The sequence below is a fragment of the Dermochelys coriacea genome, chromosome 3, assembly GCF_009764565.3.
Source record: "Dermochelys coriacea isolate rDerCor1 chromosome 3, rDerCor1.pri.v4, whole genome shotgun sequence".
Classification (NCBI taxonomy): Eukaryota; Metazoa; Chordata; order Testudines; family Dermochelyidae; genus Dermochelys; species Dermochelys coriacea.
In genome coordinates this window covers 165,853,962-165,868,283 of record NC_050070.1, presented here as the reverse complement: position 1 = coordinate 165,868,283, position 14,322 = coordinate 165,853,962, and the positions used below count along the sequence as shown (strand labels likewise).

Here is a 14,322-nt window from a genome sequence, read left to right as displayed (position 1 = left end):
CAGCTTTATAGGGGGTTCTTCCCTCTCTCACCTCAAACTGTTTTCCCATTGGCAAGTCTATTTACTGCTATTCTCTTTAGTTCCTATGTTATATCACCAACATACAGCCACTGTAAGTCACTTTCCATCTCTGGCTTAATTACAAATAGCAACGCAATATGCAGACACTAAGGACAGCTAGTGGGCATCTACCTATAATACATTGTCACCTCTCTATACAGCCTTCCTACACAGTATATCTAGGGCTATGTTTACTATTAGCATTTTTTCTTCAGTATTACAACATTCATTGCTAGCGTAATATGAAGGCACAGCAAAATAACTAGCTCGACATAAAGAAAAATGAATCAATGACAGGTCCCATGATATACTAATATTTAATCCTGAGTATACATTGAAATCAAGTTTACAAGATACTCATCAGCACTAGAATGCCAGTTTTTGTTTGAGTTTTCTGCTTTTTATCTGAGAGAGTACAAGTATGTATACCTGCATGTATACAAAACTAGGTAGTTAATAGGTACAGATGAAACAACTATATATTATATATAAAATACATTAAAAAGTAATTTATTGTCTTTTGCAGGGAAAAAAACAACAAAATAAAACAAAACAGACTAGCTGGAACAAATGTACTTCATTCCACCAGTTCTCTATTAAAGTACAAAACATTAAAAACCAGTTTGGTTCTTTTCTTCCCCAGTATTTTCTTCTCCTTTATTAAAAGGCACATAATTCCCTTGTTATTAAATATACTGATTTGTCAGTGAAGTGCTGGTTGAACAGTATTTTAGACCCGAATTGCGGAAGACTAGTTGTGAATATTCATCCTTAAAGAGGTATTAGCAGTTCTGTTATTTTCCCTGCTAACTCTGCATAGACAGAAATGACAGGGAGACCAAAATATGTGTCATACTGAAAATACATGAGAGGTACTAATATAAATCATTTTCATAATATATTATTTTTAAACCTTTTTTCTCTGGGAAAATGTGTCCTACTCCAAGACATATTTTAACAATTCACTAAGCATTTGTGCCAAGTGCCTATTATTAGTACCTGAATAAGAAGTGACTGTCACACAGCTGTTTTACTGACAGTCACAGGGCTTTGACTCAAAGGTAACATTGTAGTCAGAGAACAATTCTCCACTTACTGAATTAGCAGATCACCCTCAGCACAAAAAGGACAAGACAGACACAAACGATGATTCATGCACACACAAGCCACAGAGCACTACCTGAATCAATGTTTACATTTTTTCATTTAAAAAAAAGAACAAAAAATGAAAGGAAGAAAGGTACCTACTCTTCTTCGTAGTGAAGGGAAAAAGATTCAGGAAGGCAAAGTTCTACCGAATCCATGTGCGCTCGGCAACCATTATTTGTGCACCCCAGCAATAAATCAAAGTTTCCTTGACAGAGCACAGTGCAATTAACACAAATGTTCTCCTGGTGACAAGCCTATAGGCACAGCCAGTTGGGACCAAAAGCTCTCACACTCTCCTAATCAAGGACTTAAAGCCCCGATTGGAGCTTATTAATATGAAGTAGGGCTTTACATATGCAGTCCCACTGGCCCAGACAGATACTGGATTGGTAGCACATTAGCCAATCAGATGTGAGGAGAACAGAGGCTGCACAGATTGAGAAGAGCCAGGCAGGTAGACAGGGGTGGAGAAACTGAAAGAGACTGAAAACTGAGAGTAGGGAGTTAATAAAAAGAAATGTAAATGCTACCAATATTTTCTAAGGGGCTACAAAGAAAAACTAATTAGCATAACTCTCTAGGCACTAGATGTTTTCTGTAACTTAAAACACTGTTAACCAGGTACCTTGAATGGAAGAAATACATGCAGATTCTCAGTTAATGTTGTGAAGAATTCATCATAAGGTAGAGAACTAAGTTTGTGCTGCCATTGTCTGTTTATTCCATTGTTGTTGTTGGGGGAGGAGGGGATTGCTGGGAGGGGGGAGAGGGTTTAAGTGCTTTTGCTTTTTTTTCCCATGCATAAATGATTTTTTATCTTCTAATTTTCAAAATTAATTGTTCTAAAGATCCTGGATACTTGAACTTTTAACTGTAAGTTTGCATTGTCAATTTTTTAAAGATATATTTAGAATTGAAAATCTCATTCAGTACAGACTTGACAGAAAAACTATACTTTAAAAATGAATCTGTTTTAACAGCACAGGTGCACAAATTGAGAGCACACATGTGTACATATACCTATAGTAGATACATATGAATATGGGCATATTTAACACAGCTACAAATGCAAAACATTTAGATGTTGTTCATAAACAGAAAGAAAAGCTCCAGCACTGATCAATTTCTTCTGTAACTGTGCAGGGATTATAATGGACTAAACTCAGCCTGTTTCATTTTAATAAGATCAGATCAGACTGCATTCTGGTGAGTCTGCATACCCCTGCAGGTTTTTTTAAAATTTATTTTTAAAGCAAATTTTACCAAACTGGAAGGAAAGTAAATATATCAAACTCATTACTTGTATATATGCCATTGCCTACATAATCATCTTTGAACCTATTGCTCCAAACCATTTGCTTTTATAAGTCATAGTCATCCACCTCATAAAGAAAACTCATTGAATAAACCACTTTTAAGCAAGTGATCATACACAAAATCAGACACCATTTACACAGAAAACACAAATTTTAAAAGGAGCAGCTGAAAAATGGGGGTATGATAAATTTTCCTCAAAAGCTACTGTTTATTATTAACATTACAGTTAAAATATACATATATTTGGTTTCAGAGAAAGGGTTTTTTTCTCCCAACCTGCAGTGGAAATAAATACCAGCTATTTATGACAAGGAGATAACTGCTACCTTCTTAAGTATGGAGGACCCACAATTTTTTATAATTCAGTTCTAGTGTGCACAAATCTTTTGTTACTGGAGTCCTACATGATGCAAATGACATAATCTTTAAGATCAAAACAAACCAGTGCACACCCTCAGAATGCATTAATACCATTCACAAATAGGAACACAAATGTCCTCTTCAAATCTATTACACAGCTTTCGGGGGAAAGAAACCCCAGAAATTAAGTCCAAAAAATATAAATGCAATAGACATGTTTGAAGCTCTTTGTGACAGAGAGTGATTTCCAGTCTAATGTATTTAACCAGATGTAAAGGATGGACTTGCTCCTTACATATGCGGCATAAAACACATGCAAGTTTAAGGATCAGACTTCACACAGCAAAACTATGGCTCTCACTACTGTATAAAAGCAGGTAGTAAAAGCTTAATTACCAGTAGCATTATGCTGTCTATATTGTTAAATGTGAACTCTGTAATTAAGATGTAAATTTGGTTGTGAGCAGTGAATTAAAAGAGCTCTGAAATGTAGAGTAAAGCCCAAGCATTCTGCAGACGCACCATACAGACAAAAAAAATTAGTTTTTAATCAAATGTTGAAACAAGAGGAATTTCATCATTTTACAGCATTAAAACTCCTTATTAAAAAAGGAGTTTCTTTCTTTGATAAAAGAAATGCTGTGGATGTGGGAACCAAATCAGCACTTGAAAATTAAATATTTATTCTATGCTACAGGAATCTTGATTTCCATATAAATCCAAAGTCCAAATCCCACTAACTGGTTTATTCATGCACATCAACAACAACATATAAACCAATAAATGTCTTTAGTTTAAATGTGTAACTTTAAATATACATATACACTCAATATAAAGAAGCTGTTTTCTAACTATACTGGCATTTGGGTTTGAAATTCCTTCAGACCCTGTACCTGTGTGAGTTTTATTATTAAAAAATAATCCATGAAGGATCTATATATATGAGTAATTTGACAGAAGTCATTTTTAAAGTATCATCATTTTTACTGGAACATATATCATCTGAAATATGATTATTAAGCCATCTTAAATCTTATCAGACCCAAATTTACCTCATGTTTACTTTTGTTCATTATCTTTTAGACTGTCTATTTATACTCAGCAGCTGAAAATCTGACAGTCTACTGCCTTCTCTTGTGGTCTGTCCTCCATCCATTTTCATGTCCATATAGTTTCCACTACCCCTTTGCTTTCCCTCCCTATCCAATCTTTCTCTCCCTCTATTAACCATCACTACCTTTCCACCAACCATCTTTCATCCAGGCAAGCAGCTGCCTTCACTGCCGTGCTGCTCCTTAGATGACCAGAAACACAGTGCTATACTTTACGTGTTGATAAACAAAGCAGTTGGCTTCCTCCCCTGGGACTGAAAGTGCCACCTCCACCAGGCCAGGGTCTGGAATTCCAACTACATTCTTGAACTTCGGTTTTCCCAGTTACTGTTCAGCTAAAAAAAAAAATGAAAGGCTACTACAGCAGATAACTGGGGCAAGTGTGTAGTTAAGTTTTCTAGTAAACTTTCTTGCACCACATTTGAAATAAATAAAAAGCACTTGGGGGGGAAATACAATCAAGGCAGACACTGGTTTACAGAATTTCAGCAGAGGATATGGATTAAGAACACAGACGCATATACACACACATGCGTCTGAACTTCTAAAACTAGATTTATCAAAATCTACAGTGCAAAATCTTACCACAAGGAGTACACAAAACACAGCAGAAATGTAATCAAAGAGAAAGAAGGGGGAGGGGGAGAAACTGTCATGAGTGTCTGCACCAGTCAATGGGAATTACTGTGCAGTGTCTGCATCTCCACATCTCTCTGTGCGTATACTTATCCCTATGTACAGAACAGTACATCTTTAAGCATCTTCACACTTAAATGCAATCGACATTTCAAGGCATCCAAGCAGCCAGATTCCTTAACCACAGCTACCTCAAGGCAACCCGAAGAAGTAAAGATTCAGTGGCACTTTACAGAAGCAGCACAGCACGTCGTGCCAAGTGCATTATATGTACTTAAAAAGAGCCATGAGGAAAAGACAGTTGGGAAGGGACAAAAACCATCAAAAACTCAAGCACCTGCTCTGAGATTATTTATTTTAAAACAAATACTCTTTCTGAACCTATGATAGTGAAGAAGGATGTTCCCCACCTCAGCAGGATCTAGATATGGGCTATCATATTTTCAATAAAGTTTTAATTAAATGTTGAAATATCACCGGGTTGTTTGAAATGAACTATGAGAGGACCAAATTAGTGTTTATTTGCGATTCCCTCTTTGCCACTCTGCAAAGTAACTGGGCGAGCTAGTGTCAAATAAAAACAAATTTGTATTATGCTACTGAATGCTCAGCATTAAAACTGTTCTGCTGCTGACGTATTGCTCCTTAGACACATAATTGGTTTGGACACACGGATTTGATTTTGGAGTTTTGCCTTTTGTGCTCTTTATTAGAAGGTACGCAGTGCATCTCTGGACACACTGTTAATGTTGAAAAAAATCCTCTGACCTAAAAAAAGTTGCAAACTTTGTTCACGTTTGTATATAGTTGGGCAAAGGGTAGCAGGTAATTACTTTACAACCATCTGCTACTTCAATCTGTATTTAGCATTAATAACTCCTTGCTTTGATCTTAGACAAAAAACCCCAACACTATCTCAAATTGTGTTTTAGAACTTCACCATAGACCAGGAATTGTTCTCCTACACACAAAGCTGAGGATTGGTTGGTTATTTTTTAAACTTTAGCAGATTAAATATCTTCTCTAAGAAATCACAGCAATCACTTTGCCATATTACCAAAGTACATTCAAGTCACCTGATCTTAATAAAACACTCCATATTTTCTGTTTCCTTTATTTTCAAGGAAATGGGCATTGATGTTTAAATGGCTGCCTTCATTGATACAGAATAGAACCCTTTCATACTGCTGTACGTAAAAGTGCCCACCCATTGCCTGACATCCAAAAAAAGTCTATTCTCATTAGCGACAAATGGAGGATCCGCTCCAATATTGATATTTTTCGATTACACCAAGCTCTTATCCTAGTGTAAGTTTCTTCAGAGAAGAAGTAGTGTGTTATTGTCTCAGGCAGCCAACGATAAGATGACTGAGGGAATTCAGTTGCTCTGTTTAATTAATACAGGATTATTTCACTTTCATTTTGTGAAGCTAATGATATGACTGGTGGATTGTCAGTAAAAATTAAATCATAAACTAGTGCAGTACCAAAGGGAAAACTTACTTTAGTTATTGAGTATTCCCAGCAGAAATCTTGAAAATCTTATACATATTTACACTGATAAAATACCACATGTACTTCATGGGATACCGCAAGCTTTCAACAATCCTTATGGCATGTATTTACAGAGCAAGAGTTAACATTTTGAGATTACACGTTAATAAATGAGTTGCAGTTATATTGTTTCCTGAATGTTAAGCACCAAATGCTAAATGCAGAAACACATTCAAGGTCAATGTCCTATTTTAGACTTTTTCAGCAGTTGTGGTATTATGATAATCACACTTAAAATATTACTATAGAAAGAGTAAATTAGCCGTTTTCACTAGAAAGATGATTATGATAAACAATAAATCTGAAAGAGGACAAATTCATATTTCTTTTTTCCAAAGCAATGAATTGCTGTTCCTTATTGTGATAGTGGCATTTCTATGCAGGAATAAAAAAGAAGGGTCCACATTATTCTGCCTTTGAATGTCCTTTTATTTTTCAAAGGTCTTATATTTGAGAAAACATTTTTCCACAAAAAATGTTTGTTTGCCATCAGAACAAAAAAACCATTTAATTCTCAGTCTTTCTTTCCCCTCCACAACATGCATGAGATATAGTGTACCACAAAACAAGACGGCAGAGAAGAAAAACTTAACATCAACCATTCCTAAGTGAGATTAGGGTTTTAGTTCTAACTAATTGAGGTACAAGATTGGATGGGTCGGCAGCATTGTTTTTTTGTTTTGTTTTGTTTTTTTGCAGGTCTTCCTACCTATCTGGAAGCTCAAGGAGCTAAAAATAGAAAAGAAGAAGATGGAGTGCAAATATTTCCCCAGTGAAAACACCAATAATCTTTACCGTGAGCTGACATGAATTGCTTGTTACACTGCCCTAGGATATCATGGCTTCAAGCGACAGCACAGACACACACACACACACAAGCCACTAACCATCCTCAAAGCTATTGTAATGTGTGTTTGTGCATGTGCTTGTTGCAGGCGCCACAATGAAATCTGACTTCTGGCCGATACACCTGCCATACAAACACATTATCTGCAGTGTGGTTTTTTTCCTGACTATCCCAGCCCATCTTCCATCACTCTTCTTTCTCTTTCTCCCCCTATTCCCCCTCCACTCCCTTTGCTCTGGCATTTTTATTATTAATGTTATTGCTATTATTACTGTCCAAGCATAAGCTGATCCACAGGGGACCCTGTGTGATTTAACCCCTCAAGCTCTAAATTCCTTCACATGTGCCAAAGACACAGGTTTGTTGTTGCCTCCAGCAATATCCCAGGAAGACGAGTGATGGCGGTGTCATATCATCACACAGCGACTTAATCTATTGCGATACCCAGGGAACGGGCAACTGAAGAGATCTACAGAACATGCTCTCTGACTGCATATAAAAATATTATCCCCCTTCCCAATAAACCCAAGTCACATGGAACAAAGTGAAGCAAATTTCACCGTCCTACCACTCTCAGTTTCTATCACTCACTGTATATTATCCAGTCCTCCCACAACGGTAGTGGTCCTACTGTACATTTTATATCTATGTAGCACTTTTATTACATTCATGTTCTCTCTCCTTTGTTCTTCTCGTGTTCCCTGATTAACAAACAGCCAGATCATGTTGAACTGCCAAGTAACATAGCCTCAGAAGTCTTATGTCTGTACACTAGATGACTGGAACCATCACTTACACCAAGGTTATCTCTGCGTGCTCTCTCCTGACATCAAATGCACATTTCTAAAACAATAGTTTAAATAGCTTGCACTTTTTAAGGGTGCACAGAACACTATACTAAACTTTCAACCTTTAGCCACAGTAAATATTGACAAGAAGAAAAGCACCTACCATGCATACTAAAAAATGAGAGACTTCCTTCTCACCCCAGGGTCTATCCACGTCGGCACTGTGCTTTTGTTATCAGTTACTATTATTAAGGAAGAATGCAAATTTCACATGGAAGTATGTCACTAATTTAGAAGGTAGGCGATATTCTCCATCTTAACTCTGATGTTCAGTTGGGATGGAAGAATTTGGGGTGAGTTTAATCAGTTTTGGAATACTTCTTGAGTTAGAAAGCTAAACAAATCAAAGAGAATTTTCACTGGTATTGGGGGTGGGGTGGGGAAATATTAGATTATTTTTCCCTTCTCTAAATTGGAATCCTAAATATTAAAATGACAAGCATGAAGTCCCTTATTAAGGTCTGACCCAGCAAAGCTTTAAGTCATGCAACTAGTTCTTATTTACTTGAACCCTCATATTGATTTTAGTGGGACTACTTGACCGTGAAATGCTTTGCAGCACCGACTGGGCCCTAAACATCTGAAATGTAAAACACTGACATTTTTCAGACTGCCAGCCAAATGAATTCTGAGAATACACAGGTACATACATACACAAAGTCTCTATAGGGTTAAACAGCATCTTGTGCCTTTCCCCATGAATGTAATACAAAGAGACTTTTTTTTTAAGTGAGTTACGAACATCCAGATGGGGAATTGGTTTGAGTAGTTCTAAAGAAAATTGTGTTTCACCACTGATTACACTTACCCCAAGTCTTGCAGCCCAGCCCACCTGAACACTGGAACTCGGATGAGGTTAAAGAAAGTCCTGAGAGAATACATTTGAGCTCAGGTGAGATGCTGTTCTCATACCCAAGCGAATTTGCCACATACTCCTGGCTGAAAAGTGCACGATAACTCATTCAAAAATGTACCAAGTAGCACTATGCACTAATGCAGTGTAACATTTCTGCAGTCACTAATGTGCTTATACAATATTGTTTAATTTGACCATTTTAACACTTTTTGACTACAATGTATTAGAATCATGTTGTTAAATACATTGGGTCTTGCCTTTATTTGTTGTGGCCAATGCAATGAAAACATTCACATTTTTTCTACCCATATTAGCAAAGAAGATTCAATGAGACAATATAGTCCTAATGTGATATTTTTGTGGCTGGAGCTCTCCATTATTGCCTGCATTCCTGTCCCACTACGAGCCTCATTTCTATTGATCAGCAGTTAGTCCTATTCAATTATTCAATCTCAATCAATAAATTTAGCTCTATGAGATGTAAACATTATGCTTACTATTATCCAACTTAATTCATGTGCCTGCAAATTTGGACAGATTTCCAGGTTTCCTTCTTTATAAATAAGCAAAACTAGGTTTCTGAAGCTAGCCTTTAGTTCTCACTAGTTCTATCACCTTTTTTAGCCTTTGCTTTTCCCAGGGATTTGGTTGAACTCTGCTACATTGACAGAATTGATATTTCGTGCCTGAACAGAAAAAAACAATGAATTATTTTTAGTAAATACTAGAATAGTAAATAAGCAATGAAAGTGATAGTGCCACATTTTTAAAGGAGGCCCAATGAGTGCCCACCTGCAAAATGAATGTATATATGTTGCTACTGCAAAATGCCACATATGCACTTACAAATCAGTGCCCATCTATTGCGCCTAACATTGAAAATTGGGTCCTATCAATTATATTGCATGCAAGGGTATATACACATTACATACTCAAACCTACCATCTCCAAATGATCATCCAAGTTTTGTGTGCACAAAAACGTAAACATGAACAAATTTGGAAGCAAGACAAGGGACACAGAAAATTAAAGGTTCAACTTCTGATGCTAACTTGGGGCCACTTTATTAACTTTGCCACAAAGTCCAGCTTTCTCCACCTAGAATATCCAAGCCAACTGACCTCAAAATCATGTCAACATACATGTTCTCAATATACAATACATCTTTCCCTCTTAGAACCTGAGCTTTTAGGCCTTTCTCAGCCAAAACTCACATTGGCTTCACTGGTATTTTTGCCTGAGTAAAACCTCCAGGAACAAACCTCTAAGTAACAATTTTGAGGTTACAGACCTCTACCGTTTTGCAGGATACAGTCCCTAGATAGAGAATGTATTGCATATTATACTGGTAACAAATACATTTCATCACGATCTTCAATTATACAGACAACCCAGTCAAAGACAGAAGTAATGACTCTTCCCCGAGTTCAAATAATGCTGTCCTGTGAAATACTGAGTTTCTTCTAACATGCTGGGCTCTTTAACTCCCATTGCTGTCAATGGCTCAAAAAGATGGCTCAGCACCTCATACATTTAGTCCCATCTTGGGTGACCAGATGTCCTGATTTTATAGCCAGAGTCCCGATATTAAGGACTTTGTTTTATATAGGTACCTAATACCCTTCCACCCCCATCCCGATTTTTCACACTTGCTATCTGGTCACCCAAGCCACAACTATCTTTGGTTCATTAGCCTGGGAATGATGGTAAGGAGTGCTATTGTAGGAAAATCTGAAGCAGCTTGCATGTGAAGCTATTAGCATACCATTGTTTACAGGGATGCAAGAATCTCTTCAAAAAAGAAAAGGAGTACTTGTGGCACCTTAGAGACTAACAAATTTATTTGAGCAAAAGCTTTCATGAGCTACAGCTCACTTCATTGGATGAACTGTAGCTCACGAAAGCTTATGCTCAAATAAATTTGTTAGTCTCTAAGGTGCCACAAGTACTCCTTTTCTTTTTTGCGAATACAGACTAACATGGCTGCTACTCTGAAACCTGTTAAGAATCTCTTCAGTACTGTCAGAGGTAAAAGTGAAATGCATAAACATCTTTTAGAAACAAAACATAATTAGAATTAAATCACAACTTTTCTCATATTGAACTCATTGCTCTCACAACAGATTATCAGCCTTTGAGGCATAAACATAAACTCTTTTTGCGTCGTTAAGAGCAATATCTATATGCTTTTGTACCATTTGTACTTGATACATGTATGTTCAAAATGCTATCAGTTTGTATTCAATATTACAAAGCAGCAAAATGAGAATCATTTCTCTTTATATATACATATATATATATATATATATATATATATACATATATACGTATATATACATATATACACACACATATATATATATATATATATATATATATATATATATATATATATATATATATATATATTTTAATATTTAAATATATATATATTTTCTAAATAAATCCTCTAAAACCTGATTTAGATCCTTGGATCATGCTTTGGAACAAGGAACTGTGTTAAGAGTGTCTGAATAAAGTAAAGCATATAAGCAAGTCAGAATTTTATTCTTCACTCATTGAGAAAGCTGAGATTTAAGATGAGAGGGCTGGGTTGCCTTTCTCTTCATATACACTGGAAAGTTCCTTCACTTTTCCTGTTTTCCTTGTAGATTTACTTGTAAGTCTGGCTACAGCCACATTTGAAGTCCCGAGGTCTGACTCCTGACCTCAGTTATGTTAGCCCTTCTCTGCTGAAGAACTACCCCTTGGATCACTGACTTGCTATTATTCTATGGTTAATAGACCTGACCTGTGCAATATTTTTTAATCTGGCTACAGTCCGATCTCTAAATTCTCTATTTTGAATGAATACCGATTTTGTGACATGAAGTCTGCAATATAATGAAATGCAAACAATGAAAAGGCTAAATCAGTTTACAAAAAAATCTATTTGTCAAACAGTGTGGAGATGCTCCCAATTTAGTCTGGGCAGTTCATGCAGCTCTTGATAAGGGAGTTAAAACTGAGCCGTTCCACTGCATAAAAATAAAGGCATCTGCAAAAGAGAGACATTTTCTTTCACAGAGTCTTTTCCGTAACCTGTAGCTAATAAAAATGAAAACAAAATCCTGGATTCTGTGGGAATTTTCTTACAACCAGGAGCACTGTTACAGAGGGCAGCAGCAAAAGCCTCCCCAGCAGAGTCCCTTATGTCACATTTGCATTTCTATTCAGCTACATTGCCTGACAATGAAGCAAATGGGTCTGCCTTATCTGTACAATTCTGGACAACAGAGATTTCTAAGCCATACAAAGGAACAAGCTTAACATTCAACACTCAACACTTCCCAGTGCAGCCCCTCCTCTCCCCCCCCCCCAAGATCCTGCGGGGAATGCAGTCACATAACACCTGTCCACACCAAAAACTTGAGCTGTCACATGTTATCAGAAAATGAACTGGTTAAAAAAAAAATGCCCCAGCAAGACTTTCAAAAGATATGCCAGCCTCGGAGAAAAATATTTCCAAATCTGAAGATTTTAAAGCATTATTTCCATCATAATTGAAAACTGAGGAGTTGCCCAAGAATGTAAAGGGGAGATTCAATACCAAGCAAATGGCTCGCTACTTTCCCTGCCCCATTTTAACTGTTTGTAATTCACCAAATTCAACAGAAATGTTAAGCCTCCCACATTGCACTAGTTTTCATTAAGGCACCTTTAGCAACTAGTCTCGTTAACTTGTGCAAGACACGTTTCAGTCTGAGAAAACTTCAACCTAATTCCTTCAAAATTAATATCCGCTCATTTAAAAGTTAAAAATGACTCAAAAACTGTACAAGCTGAAATCTCCAGATCAAACGTGTTATGACAGGAATTAAGCCTGTTATAATACAGGTTAGGGCTTTAAACTGCAAGAAAAAATTATAATCACACAGCTCTACAGACATTTGGACATTATTCTGGCATTTTGTGACACATATACACCTGCTGTATCTGTCTCCTTGGTCCACACCCTTTCCCTATCCTCAGATCTTCTGTGCAACAGAACAGGCATTTTGTCTACACAGTTTGGAGTTCGAAGAACCCATTCAGGGAGAGGTTTAGCCAGTGGTGTACTTATGTTAGAATATACAGATTTCTATATATGTTTATATATGTTATATATGTATGTTATAACATATATAACAGAATATATGTTAGAATATACAGATTTCTAACATGGGTGAGGGGTGGAGAGGAAGGGTGTGCACATTTGACAAGGGTAGATGTCTTAAAGCACACTACACATTTTACACAGTAACATGCAGTTTCAAGCTGATAGGTTAACATTTCAATTCTTGACCTAAACTGCTAGGTCATGATACTGTGCACTAACAGTTGCGCACGCGCTCTCTCTCTCTCTCTCTCTCTCTCTCTCATATGCACGTGCACACACATGCGCCCACCCACCCAAAATATTATTACTGCCAAAATAAGGCAGTCACCATTAGTGAGCAATGCAGAAGGGCTGTTTGGATTCTTAGAGTGTACAAAGCTCTTTGAAACAGCCTAATTTTGCTTACTTGGATGCCTGAGAAAATGCTGCCTTCTCTTCCTGTGATGCTGTTGCCCTTTCACACTCTTGAGCAAAGGGACAAAGGTGTATTTTGGCTCTCCATGTGCTAGTGAGAGATCAGACACTCTATTACCCCTGCCACTGAAAATGGCATTATTGCTGTAGATTAACTAAACTACTAGTTGGTCTGTGATACCGGGACAAAACATTGCATAGCCTTGATGTGCTGCAAGGGTGACAATAGGAAAAAGTGAGGATTAATTTTGCCTTCAAATGTGCACTCGCATGGCTCTGGCTTACTTAACGGGGGCCATGTGCATGCAGTGTAGGCAGGGCCATCCTTAGGCATACGCAGCATATATGGCTGTGTAAGGCACCCGAAAATTTGGGGCACCACCGGGAGCCATAGGTGCCAAGTTCTCATCTTTCTGGGGAGTGCTCGCCCCCCCCACTCCAGTCCAGACCCCACCCCCACTCCACTCCTTCCCCCAAGTGCCCACCCCGCCTCTTCCTGCCCTTGCTCCGCTCCCGTCCGCCTCTTTCCCGCCTCCTCCACCGAGCACACCCGTCCCCACTCCTCCGCCTCCCGCCCGGAGCCTGAATACTACGAATCAGCTGTTCGCAGTGCTCCAGAAGTGCTGGGAGAGAGGGGTAGGAGGTGGTAACTGCGGGGCCACCAGCCTGGGCTGCCTCAGAGTCTGCTGCATATGAAGCTAGGTGTGTGTCAGCAATGGGGGAGGGGTTCTTCTGGGGGTCCACGGGCAAGGGTGGTGGCCATGAGCAAGTCGGGCATAGGGGCACCAGTTTAATAATACTGCATAGGGCCCCATAAATCCTAAGAATTTAGTCCTTAAGCATTACCACTGTAGACTTTCCTTGCATTATACAAAATAAAAAACATTTGTTGAAGAATAAAATGCAGAAGTTGCCAACATAAAGTGAACATTTCCCAGCCGTTACCAGATTGTAGTGTTTGAAATATTATGGTATCTCAATGCCACATGGGGTAACTGTTGGAATATACTGATTTATTCTAATAGAAAGTA

At 37.8% G+C, this 14,322-nt stretch overlaps 1 protein-coding gene across 8 annotated transcripts in view; it reads right to left on the bottom strand.

Moving 5' to 3' along the window:
- Positions 1–14,322, bottom strand: part of ESRRG (estrogen related receptor gamma) — a 522,927-nt gene that overhangs the window by 216,530 nt on the left and 292,075 nt on the right. The window contains exon 1 of one of the 8 annotated variants that reach the window (XM_043511754.1): positions 4,124–5,080. The exons of 6 other annotated variants lie outside the window; for them this stretch is intronic. Coding sequence is in view for 1 of the 2 variants with exons in the window: in XM_038397480.2 (XP_038253408.1) it covers positions 1,309–1,364 (56 nt within the window). In the remaining variant the exon portion in view is untranslated. Of the gene's footprint in view, positions 1–1,308; positions 1,527–4,123; positions 5,081–14,322 lie in introns of those variants that run through there. One more of the 8 variants, XM_038397480.2, reaches the window with a different exon arrangement.